Below are 12,631 nucleotides of genomic sequence, written 5' to 3'. Positions count from 1 at the left end.
CGTGCGGTCTCCTGCAAAACATAGCCCCAGGACTTTACGCCGATCGGCATTAGGCGGTCCTGGGGCTGCCGCCACGCCCATCGGCATGACGCGGTCGGCTAGAGGTTAAACAAAAGATGAAAAAATATCTCATAGGCGATGAAAAAAAAAAGCTTCAGGAGACAGTCAATTGAATAGGGTCTAGAGTTTCCCAACCCTGTCCTCAAGGCCCACCAACAGTGCATGTTTTGCAGGAAACCACAACCATGCACAGGTGAGGTAATTAGTGTCTCAGTAGAGCTAATTAACTTCCTCTCTGGATTTCTACAAAACATGCACTGTTGGTGGGCCTTGAGAACAGGGTTGGGGAACACTGGGAGGTTAGTGCAATAACCGCTGGCAATGTTACTGTTATTACCGCCAGCAGTATACCGTGTGTTACGCAACTATCCATGTATAATGTTACCACATAATTCAAATACAAAGATATTTCTGTAATGTATCCCTTACTGTAAAATTGAATTTCAGTAAGCCTTTTGCCGCCTTGGGTGAAGTTAAGAAATGCCAGTTTTTGGCACCATACGGTTGTCCTCCTTGCAGCAGTTGGTAGACAAGCACACTGTTCCGCCTGGTGGTGTTACACCTTCTCAGCAGTTCTGAGACAGGTTCCTGGTAAATTTCAGCAGAGCTCCTGGATTTTATCACAAACTCTTCTGAGATATTTTCACAAACTGGTACCACTGAATCCCACTTGTAGACTTTAACCTGATAAAGACAGACATTTAAATGCAATATTTAAAATCCTAAGTAGTAATTTCTACAACTCAACATCTTCCTACAGAGATTACCACTATTTGAATCATGTCATGTGTTAAGGGGCCCATACACTAGTCAATTTCAGCCATCAATCGATCTATCGATTCTATGGAATTGATACATCAGAAATCGATTCTATCAAATCAGCCGATCAATTTATGGCCGATTTTGATCTGACAGGATGAAAAATCTAAGTCGATCTGTTGCTGGCAGCAGATCGATGGCCCACAGAGTTGCATTGGATCTAATGGTCCAATAATGGATTTAGATCGATTTCCAATAGATTTCATCCTGAAATCAATTGGAAATCTGTTCCTAGTGTGTGGCACGCATCAGATAGATTCCTTTAAGATTTGACTTGACAGGCATCTGACAGAAATCTGATGGTCGTATCTGCTGCAAATCTGTAAGTGTATGGCCACCTTTATGGATATTTTTCTGTAAATTGGTAGATGTAACAGTGCCAAACAATTTTACTAATCAGCTCTTTGCAGCTGACAGTTTTACAATAGATGATGGAGAATTAATAATTACAGGATGGGGCAGCGACATGGTTGATGGCTAGTTTGTTTTCTGGAAGAATAGATAATTCTGTGGATTGAGACTGTCCCCATACTATTTTACACACACCTTCTCTTTGGCACTGAAGATGGGGGGGGGGGGGGGGGGTCTACTATTCCCAGCATTTGTACCTTCCACTTCTACTGGAAGCATTAACATTACAGCTGTACAATCTATAATGCCAAGGCATTTGTTTCTGAAACTGGTGTTGGTGATCCAATGTCCGGCATTTCACCCAAAAGTATTATGCACATGGGCACACAGTCATCAAGATGTTCTTTTTAATGTTGCTTTGGAACCCCTCCAAAAATCTAATTTGTGTTCTAGGATATTCTCTTTAATGTTTGACACATCTGACCAAACAGAGCACATTTTTTTAACCGATGGAAAATGCAGACAATTCACTGTACATTTAACACATTTGCAAGATTATTTTAACCTCTAGTCGACCGCATCACGCCGATGGGCGTGGCTGTGACGGCAGCCCCAGGAACACCTAACGCCGATTCTACGGGCCTGCTTTGCAGGAGATCGTGCACGCATCCCTGCTTGAATGACGGAACTCTGCCCTGCCATCAGCCTCCCAGCAGCGATCGCCGCTAGGAGACTGTTAGACGGCGAAACCGTCTAGATCCACGGCAGCATTGTACTGTCTACTGGGCGAGACAGAAGCGATCCACTGTCATAGGCTGAAGCCTATAACAGGCGATCGCAGTGATTGGCTGGATGTGGGAGGGAGGGGGGTGAACATAAAAATAAAACACCACGTTTTTGTTAAAAAAAAAAAAAAATATTTGGCAAAAAAACCATTGGGGGGGGGGGGGGGGGGGGGGAATCAGACCCCACCAACAGAGAGCTCTGTTGGTGGGGAGAAAAAGGGGGGAGAAATCACTTGTGTGCCGGGTTGTGTGGCCCTGCAGTGAGGCCTTAAAGGGAACCAGAGACGAAGCTAATGAAAAAAATGAAACAGCTTTTATACATACCTGGGGCTTCCTCCAGCCCCATAAGCCTGGATCGCTCCCACGCCGCCGTCCTCCACTGCCTCTATCGCCACTACCGGGTCCCGTCATTTCCGGCAGACGCGGCCAATTTCCCACATGCACAGGGGCTCCCTCCATATCCTTACGCATGCGCCTGCATAGTATTGAGGCGCATGCGTAAGGATATGGAGGGAGCCCCTGTGCATGCGGAAAATTGGCCGCGTCCGCCGACAGTGACGCACTGCGCTTGCGTCGACTGGCCAAAAGTACGGAACCCAGTACCGGCGGATAGAGGCAGCGGAGGACGGCAGCGTGGGAGCGATCCAGGCTTATGGGGCTGGAGGAAGCCCCAGGTATGTATAAAATCTTTTTCCCAACGTCTCTGGTTCTCTTTAAAGCTGCAGTGGCCCATTTAGTGAAAAATGGCCTGGTCTTTAGGGGGGGGGGGGGGGGGGGTTTAAAACTGCAGTCCTTAAGTGGTTAAATAATGGATTTAAAACCAGTAAGGGTAAAGCTGAGTACACACGTACGATAACGATCATTCAAAAACTAACGATAACGACAATCGGACCGATAATCATGCGCTCCAAAATTTTCCAACGATCGTTTTTTTGGACGATAACGACCGTTATCGTTCAATCCGGCCGATCCAACCCGGCGGATTTTTTCGAAAGATAATCGTTCAATCGTTGCAGTGTGTACAAAGATCGTCCGATAATGATTATCTGTGGAGTAGTACGCATGTTCTTATTGCCTGTCATAACGTCACTTCCGTTTGTGCACGCATTTTTTTATCGTTCGCCGTTCAGTACTTTATACTTATATCGTTCACGTGTGTACACAATCGTTCATTACGAACGATCTTTTCGGTCTAATTTGAATATCGTGTAAACGTCACGAATCGTTCGTAACGAACGATCTTTATCGGACGTGTATACGAACCTTAACTTTTGTGTTTTTCAAATACAGGTAGTCCCTGACTTACAACGACCCATCAATACAAATGGCATAGAGTCTGAATTTAAAGGAACAAGTCAAAAACATTTTTTTAAATTGGGCTTGTAGTTTTTGAGAAAATAGAATAGAGAAAAAAAAATCAAAGAAAAAATAGCTTTTAACCACTTCACCACTGAGGGGTTTTACCCCCTGAGCACCAGAGCAATTTTCACCTTTCAGCGCTCCTTCCATTCATTCGTCTATAACTTTATCATTACTTATCGCAATGAAATGAACTATATCGTGTTTTTTCCGCCACCAATTAGGCTTTCTTTAGGTGGGACATTATGCCAAGAATTATTTTTTTCTAAATGTGTTTTAATGGGAAAATAGGAAAAATGTGGGGAAAAAAATAATTTTTCAGTTTTCGGCCATTATAGTTTTTAAATAATGCATGCTACTGTAATTAAAACCCATGAAATGTATTTGCCCTTTTGTCTCGGTTATAAAACCATTTAAATTATGTCCCTATCACAATGTTTGGCGCCAATATTTTATTTGGAAATAAAGGTGCATTTTTTTCATTTTTGCGTCCATCCCTAATTACAAGCCCATAGTTTATAAAGTAACAGTGTTATACCCTCTTGACATAAATATTTAAAAAGTTCAGTCCCTAAGGTAACTATTTATGTATTTTTTTTTAATTGTAAATTTTTTAATTTTTTTTTAATTACAAAAAAAAAAAAAAAATGGGGAGTGTGGGAGGTAAGGAGTTAATTTTATGTGTAAAAGTCATTTATTTGTATGTGAAAAATGTGTAGGGTGTAGTTTACTATTTGGCCACAAGATGGCCACAGTAACTTTTTGTTTTAATGCGACCTCCAAGCTTCCTTCCGGAAGCTTGGAGGAAGCTTGGAGGCTGGACACGTGAGTTTTTTCTCACAATGATCGCGCTGCCCATAGGAGAGCAGCGGATCATTGCGGGGCTTAGATCAACGAACGGGAATGGATTTTCCCGTTCATTGATCTCTGGGCGAGCGGGCGGCGGCGTGTTTACTAGCGGCGGGCGGCGTGTTTACGAGCGGAAGCACGGACAGCGTCGGGAACGCGGAAAGTACGTATTTCTCCGTCCCTGGTTGTTAAAGAATGGAAAAAGGGGCGGAGATATACGTACGCGCGGGGGTAAAGCACCTGTTAGTCTTACCGGTAACGGTGTTTCTGTTCAGCAGCCGGTACACCCTCTGGAAGGTATGGCTCCGCCCCCAATCTAGGAAACACAACCCAAAAAGTATAAAAAGCTCCCGCCCCCCCTCATTTCCAGTGTATATAAAGAAAAAACCGACCGGAACACCAGAAAAAAAGGAGAAGCGAAGCACCTCCTAGTGACCCTGAAAAAGGGAAAGGAATGGGTATAAGGAAGTGCGACAAGAAGGAAGGGTGGGCAGTAGACGGTGTCCCGGCTGCTGAACAGAAACACCGTTACCGGTAAGACTAACAGGTGCTTTCTCCCATTCATCAGCCGGGACACCCTCTGGAAGGATACACAAGAAAACACCCACCTAGGGAGGGACCACAGACTGAAGCACCTTCCTGCCAAACGACAAATCCTGCTGGGACAGGACATCCACTCTATAATGTTTGACAAAAGTGGAAGGATTTGACCAAGTTGCCGCTTGACATATTTGATGGACTGTGGCTCCCGCTCTTTCTGCCCAGGAGGTCGACATGGATCGAGTTGAATGTGCCTTGATAGCAGGTGGTGGAGTGGAGTCTGAAATCTCATAAGCTAAGGCGATAACCTGACAGATCCACCTAGCGATAGTCTGCCTAGAAGCCTGCTGCCCCTTCTTCTGTCCCATAAATAGCACAAATAAATGTGAAGACTTTCTAAATTCTCTAGTCCTTGAAAGGTAAGCTAAAAGAGCTCTCCTAACATCTAAGCAGTGGAATTCCTGTTCTCTGGCACAGGAAGGATTATCACAAAACGAGGGAATCACAAGATTCTGAGACCTATGGAAGTCCGAAGAGACTTTCGGTAAGTAATTTGGATCCAGACGTAAAATAATCTTATCCGGGAAAACAGTAAGAAAGGGATCTTTAATCGACAGGGCCTGAAGATCACCAAGTCTTCTGGCCGTAGTGATGGCTATCAGGAAGGCAACTTTTAACGTTAAAAACTTTAAGTCAATTTCATCAATGGGCTCGAATGGACCCTTGGACAACACCCCTAAGGCTAGCGACAGATCCCATTGAGGCATAACTTTCTGCCTCAAAGGGGAAGATCTCTGAACTGCCCGAAAAAAATCTTTGATTAATTTTTCCTGTGCCAGGGGTTTGTCTAGTAAGATTGACAGAGCAGAGCATTGTACTTTAAGGGTATTTAAGGCTAACTTCATCTCCACTCCACTCTGAAAGAAATCAAGAATCGTTCCCATTTCAGATTGGACTCTTTTATTCCTAGCACACCATGAAGTGTTTACTTTCCACACTTTCCTATAAATTTTGTGGGTAACTGGTTTTCTACATTTCAGTAAGGTATCAATAGCCCTGTCCGAAACCCCCTTGTTTCTTAAAATTAGCCTTTCAGGGTCCATGCCGCTAGTGTGAACAACTCCGGTTTGGGATGTAAGATAGGACCCTGCCGAAGAAGATCCTGCCTGACAGGGAGGTTTAGATACGGCTGAATGGAGAGACTCAGAAGCGTGGAAAACCAAGGTCTCTTGGGCCACACTGGCGCTATGAGAATTAGCTTTACGCCTTCTCTTCGCACCTTCGCTAGGACCTGGGGCAATAGTTTGAGAGGCGGATACGCATATCCTAGATTGAAGGTCCAGGGTAGAGAGAGAGCGTCCAATCCCAGAGAACTTCTGCTGTTGTGAAGGGAAAAGAACTGAGGAATCTTTGCGTTTGTTGGCGACGCAAACAGATCGATTTCCGGGACTCCCAGCATCTCGGTGACCCAAAGAAAGGTCTCCTGATTTAATTCCCACTCGGAATGGTCGAGAATCTGGCGGCTTAAAAAGTCCGCTTCCGTGTTGAGCGAACCCTTTACGTGAACTGCCTGTAAAGAAAGTAGGTACTGTTCTGCCGTCCGAAAAATGTCCGACGCCAGGAGGGAGAGATTCTGTGATCTGGTGCCCCCCTGTTTGTTGATATATGCAACCGTGGAGATGTTGTCTGAAAAGACAAGCACATGACAACTCCGGATTCTGTCCAGAAACGCCAAAAGGGCCTCCTTTACCGCCAAAAGTTCCCTGTAGTTGGACGATCTCTCTGCGACTGTGGAGGGCCACCTCCCCTGTGAATGAAGACCCATGAGAGTGGCCCCCCAACCCCAAGCACTGGCATCGGTATAGATCCTTAGAGGATCTTCCTGTCTCCAGACTCTGCCCTCCTCCAAATTGCGGCGCTGAAGCCACCAATGGAGGGTTGTCTTTACTTGAACAGGAATTGGAACCTCCAAATCTAGCGATTGTTGGGTCTTGTCCCAAGTCTCCAGTAACCAATTTTGAAGGACCCGTGAATGGAACTGGGCCCAACTCACCCCGGGGATGGTTGCTGTCATTAAACCCAAAATTCGCATAACCTCTCGAATTGCAACTTGATGGGACAAGAGAAGACTTCTGACTTCTGACTGCAGTTTGTCCACCTTTTGAGGAGTCAGAAAAATTCTTTGTCGAACAGAATCGATCGCATAACCTAGGAAAACTATGGTTTGGGTGGGGTTCAAGTTCGATTTCTTGTAATTTAGGATCCAACCTAACTGGGATAGAGTCTGAATCACCAGATCCCTGTGTTGTATTAGGACCGCTTCTGTCCTGGCAAAAATGAGTAGGTCGTCGAGATAGGGGACAACATTTATCCCCTGGTTCCTCAACAGTCTCATTGGTTCTGCAAGCACCTTTGTGAAGATGCGAGGGGCCGTTGAGATCCCGAAAGGGAGAGCCTGGAACTGAAAGTGGCATATTTGATCTGGCAAACGCACCGCGAATCTCAGATACTTTTGATGGGATCTTGCAATAGGGATGTGAAGATATGCGTCTTGGAGGTCTATTGACACAAAATATTCCTCCCCTTGCAAGAGAGCCCTGACTGATTGGATGTTGTTCATCCTGAATTTTTTGTAAATTAAGTAAGGGTTCAGTGTCTTTAAATTGAGGATAAATCTGAACTCCCCGTTGGTTTTGGTCACCAAAAAAATGTGGGAGTAATAACCCCGAAACTGCTTCGCTCGAGGAACCGGAATTATTACCTCCCTTGAAATTTTAACTCTGAATTTCCAGCGCAAGGCCCCTGGCCTTGGCCGGATCCCTGGGAAACTTGTTTATAAACTTCCTGGGGGGAGGAAGAACTGAAAATTGTGGACGATACCCGTCCCTTATTATACTCAAAATGAAGGGATCAGGACTGATGGCTTCCCATTGGGACGGAAAATAACGAAGCCTCCCCCCGACTGGTAGAGCGTCATTTATTTTCTTTGGGGGGACCAGGTCTGGCGAGGGCAAACCCTCCCCGTCCCCTGCCGGCAGGAAAGGACCACTTTTTTTGCTGTGCTGGCTGCCTGGGCTTACCCGAGGATGGCCTGTTAAATAAACCTGATTTGTTTACTTTAAACGTTCTACGTTTCTCTGGAAATTGCTTTCCCTTTTCCGCTGAACGGGAGAGTACATTCTCCAACTCTTTACCAAACAGAAGATTCCCCTCAAAGGGAATAGTACACAGTCTATTTTTAGATGTCAAATCCCCATCCCAGGTCTTGAGCCAGAGAGCTCTCCTAGCCGAATTGATTAGCGCAGTGGTGCGTGCGGAGATTCTGACGATCTCCACCGCGGCGTCAGCTAGAAAAGCTACTGACTTCAAAACCGTAGGCAAGGATTTGATATAATTACTCAAATCGGAACCAGATTTGACATGATCAATTAAATTATCCATCCATATTCTTAAGTTTCGGGAGATACAGGTTGAAGCTACGCTCGGTAAAAAGGCAAAGGCTGCTGATTCCCAAGATTTCTTTAAGGATAATTCGATTCTCTTATCCATCGCCTCTTTTAATACCCCTGCATCTTCAAATGACAAATCAGTATTTTTTGAGTGCTTTGAAAGGGCAGCGTCTAATTTGGGACATTTGATAAATTGATCTATGTCTGACGGAGCAAAGGGAAATTTCTTTTTTGCCGACTTAGGAATAAATAATTTCCGTTCAGGTTCCCGCCATTGGGAAATAATGATTTCTTTCAAAGATTGGTGGAAGGGAAAAACTCTGTAGGTCTTCTGCGCCAGACCAGAATAAACCTGATCCTGTGCAGAAAGCGCTTCCTGAATTTCAGGAATCTGCTCTGTGGCATATACTGCCTTGAGTAATTCCTCTGTTTCTTCTGTACTGAATAAAAACCTAGCAGCTTTTTTCAAATCTATATCTGATTCCTCCTCTGATATGATACTTTCCCCCTCCTCCACCTCAGAAAAATTCTCTCTACCTTCTAAGTCCTCTTCCTCTTCTTCTTCCCCTAATGCGTCAGAAACTAAGGGAATTTGAGGGAGAGGATTCCCTAAATCGGGAGCCGGCACCTGACCTGTAGTGCCTGATTGAGGAGGGGCTGACGATGGTCCTGCTACTGCTACATCCTGCGGTACCGGTAACAGGGACTCTTTAAATTTTACCCAATGTTTCATTAATATCTCTTTTTACAGATTTAAGTACATTTTTAAATATTGCCGAAGATTCTGAGGCTATCACTGCATCAATGCACGATTGACATAATGACTTGCTATAACTGGAAGACAATCTAGCCCCACACTGACAACATTTCCTAGATTTAGGTCTGTCAGCAGATTTAGGCCCGGTTCACATTAGCGGCTGCTATCCGGAATCGCCGTGCCGGAGCCGTGCCGGAGCCGGACCGCATGCGGACCGGACGAAACGGACGCACGGCATAGCAATGAAAGTCTATGCGACCGTTCACATGCGTCCGTTTCGTCCGGACCGGATCCGGACTCCGGCGTCCGTTCCAACATGCGCTATTTTTTGGTCCGGCTGGTGTATCCGGACCGGAGCCGGAATGTTGCATCCGGCCAATGGAAACCAATGAGAACCGGAGAGCGCACAACACACTGGCTATAAAAACCGGATGTTGTACCACACTTCCTATGCTGACTCTATGGTATGGTGGCCATTTTGGATGGGGACCACATGGCACCAGCGTTCACAGAGTGGAGCAGCAGTGACTTCATGCTGGAGCTCTTTGGCAGCAATATGGAGCAGGATCTGTCTGATAGCGAGGGGGTGAGGCCCTACACATCAGAAGACCTCATCCTACAGGTGCAGCAGGTACCAGCCCTGTGGGACAAGGGGGATGCGGACCACAGCAACATCAAAAAATGCAGAGGCCTGTGGAAAAAAATTGCCAAGCTGTATGTGGAGGACTTTGAGAACTTGAGCATGGTATGTTGACTAGAAGTTTTTTGGGGGGGCTTGTGGTTTAAGCTTGTGATGTATTCCACTTTTGCTATGGATTTGTGTCACCCACGTGTTGCCCACCCACCTGTTCCCCACCCACCTGTACCCCACCTGTGATGTATCCCACCCACCTGTACCCCACCTGTGATGTACCCCACCTGTGCTGTATCCCACCCACCTGTGATGTATCCCACCCACCTGTACCCCACCTGTGATGTATCCCACCCACCTGTACCCCACCTGTGATGTATCCCACCCACCTCTACCCCACCTGTGATGTATCCCACCTGTGATGTATCCCACCCACCTGTACCCCACCTGTGATGTATCCCACCCACCTGTGATGTATCCCACCCACCTGCGATGTACCCCACCTGTGCACATAAAACATACACAATGACCAATTATTATACATCAATTTATTGTAAAAAATTAATACATTTAAAATCACTCAAAAACTTGAAACTCCAAAATAAACACATTTCAACAAAACATATTAACCACTTGCCGACCGCACACTCATAACGTGCGTCGGCAAAGTGGCAGCTGCAGGACCAGCGACGCAGTACTGCGTCGCCAGCTGCAGCCTAATTAATCAGGAAGCAGCCGCTCGTACGAGCGGCTGCTTCCTGTCAAATCACGGCGGGGGGCTCCGTGAATAGCCTGCGGGCCGCCGATGGCGGCTCGCAGGCTAGATGTAAACACAAGCGGAAATAATCCGCTTTGTTTACATTTGTACGGCGCTGCTGCGCAGCAGCGCCGTAAGGCAGATCGGCGATCCCCGGCCGATCAGCGGCCGGGGATCGCCGCCATGTGACAGGAGACAGCCTGTCACTGGCTGCACAGGACGGATAGCGTCCTGTGCAGCCCGGCTTACCAAAGGGGGCCAGGTAGGAGAGGGAGGGGGAGCATTTCGCCGCGGAGGGGGGCTTTGAGGTGCCCCCCCCGCCAGCCACTCGCAGGCAGCAGAGATCAGACCCCCCCAGCACATCATCCCCATAGGGGGGAAAAAAGGGGGGCAATCTGATCTCCCTGCCTGCACCCTGATCTGTGCTGGGGGCTGCAGAGCCCACCCAGCACAGATCAATCAAACTAGCGCTGGTCCTTAAGGGGGGGTAAAGGGTGGGTTCTCAAGTGGTTAAAAACCAAACATTCACCCTCGTCCTGGTGGTGTGGTAAAATAAAGTCTCAGTTGGTCCCTGTTCCGCAGTGACACTACCCTTGGCCTGGTTGCATACCTCCGCAGGGGCATTAGTGGAAGCACATTCGGGGGTTCCGGAGTCTCTCTTTCCTCCTGCCGCACAAAGTTGTGGAGGATGCATGCTGCCTTCACCACGACAACTGCGTTGCCCGGTTTCAGCAGCATGGGCGTGTGTAACACCCTCCACTTTGACACCAGGATCCCAAATGTGCACTCCACCATTCTCCTTGCACGGCTCAACCGAGCATTGAAGTGTAGCTGGCTGGCATCAAGTCCCCTGTCTGGGTACGGACGCATTACATGGTCGGACAGGGCGAAGGCCTCGTCCCCCACAAACACATAGGGGTAGGCCGGTGCCCTTGTCCCAGGCCAGGGTCTGTCACGGGGGAGACGCAGTCTGCCTTCCTCCATCAGCCGGCAAAGGGTCGTACGCTGGAAAATTCCAGAGTCATTGGAACTACCGTACGACCCCACGTCCACGTACACAAACTTGTAGTCCGCATCTGCCACTGCCATTAGAACAATGCTAAAGTATTTTTTATAGTTGAAATAATGGCTGCCACTCCCCACGGGTTTCTGAAGCCGGATGTGTTTCCCATCCAGTGCGCCAACACAATTAGGAAACTTGCACTCGGTCCAGAAGCCCTGGGCGATCTCCTCCCATTTCGTGTTGTCCGGCACAGGCATGTATCTGGCCCTCAGTCGCGTCCAAAGGATCCTCGAAGTCCTCACGACGATGCCTGCCACCGTGCTCTTCCCAATACGAAATGTGACATGTAGCGATGTATATGTTTGTCCAGTTGCGATGTACCTACAAGAGAAATAATCGAAATCAATTTTTCATGTCGTTACAGGAGAAAGGTTCAAGACAAGGTGGCGCAATATACGGGATGCATACGTGAAATGGCTACGGAAGAAAAAACTTGCCGAACGAAGTGGCAGTGGCGGGGGAAGGCGACAAAAAGACTACCAATTTGCCAAGCAATTGTCTTTCATCAATGCAAGCCTGGAACCTAGACTGTAAGTACCACTACTGTGGGCAGGAACTGAGAGCTCATTTACCATGACTTCGGCCATGTATTGCTATGGCCTCAATTCCCATGGCTAGCGAACTTTTCTCACAAGCTTTATCAAATGTTGGGTAGAAACGGTTGATAAAGTGATTGCTAGTGTTTGCTAGCTCTGTGAATTGACGCCACATGCTGTTTGGCACACCAATAAATATTGTTTTTATCTACAGGATTGAAGACAATTTGGAGCAAGAGGAACCGACCCAGGAGGCACGGTTCAGCAGTGAGGAGAGCTTGGTGGATGATGACGTCGCCGATGTAACCTATTGCCCCGAGGAGAGGAGTAGGAGGAGGGAGTCCTTAATCCCAACTCTCTCCTTTGATGATGACTTGGCAGAAGAGAGCTTGGATGTTGAGGTTGCAGGACCGAGTGTGGAAGAAGCTGAACCTCCACAATCGACCGCTATGGAAGCTCCAGGGGAACAAGAACAAAGTGAGGAGCACCGAGAGACTGCAGCACAACCAGCGCGCAGGGCAACCCCGACACAGGCCAGAGGACGGGAAGATGCTGCCACACCACCAGTGAGGACCACCACACCAGTGAGGCGTCGAGGTACCCTCCCCCCAACAAGGAGAGAGACAGAGTCCGAGATGTCCGGGGCTGTCTCCGGACTTCTCGGGATTCTTCAGA

The 12,631-nt window shown here is 47.3% G+C and overlaps 1 protein-coding gene across 1 annotated transcript in view; it reads right to left on the bottom strand.

The window, feature by feature from the left end:
- The window catches only part of MANBA (mannosidase beta), a 94,246-nt gene that overhangs the window by 1,215 nt on the left and 80,400 nt on the right, over positions 1 to 12,631 (bottom strand). The window contains exon 16 of the mRNA XM_068231552.1: positions 490 to 744. Coding sequence (XP_068087653.1) covers positions 490 to 744 — 255 coding nt within the window. The remainder of the gene's footprint in view (positions 1 to 489; positions 745 to 12,631) is intronic.

The sequence above is a fragment of the Hyperolius riggenbachi genome, chromosome 1 (assembly GCF_040937935.1).
Source record: "Hyperolius riggenbachi isolate aHypRig1 chromosome 1, aHypRig1.pri, whole genome shotgun sequence".
Classification (NCBI taxonomy): Eukaryota; Metazoa; Chordata; class Amphibia; order Anura; family Hyperoliidae; genus Hyperolius; species Hyperolius riggenbachi.
Note: the sequence above shows the minus strand (reverse complement) of the source record. Positions and strands in the feature narration are given on the sequence as shown.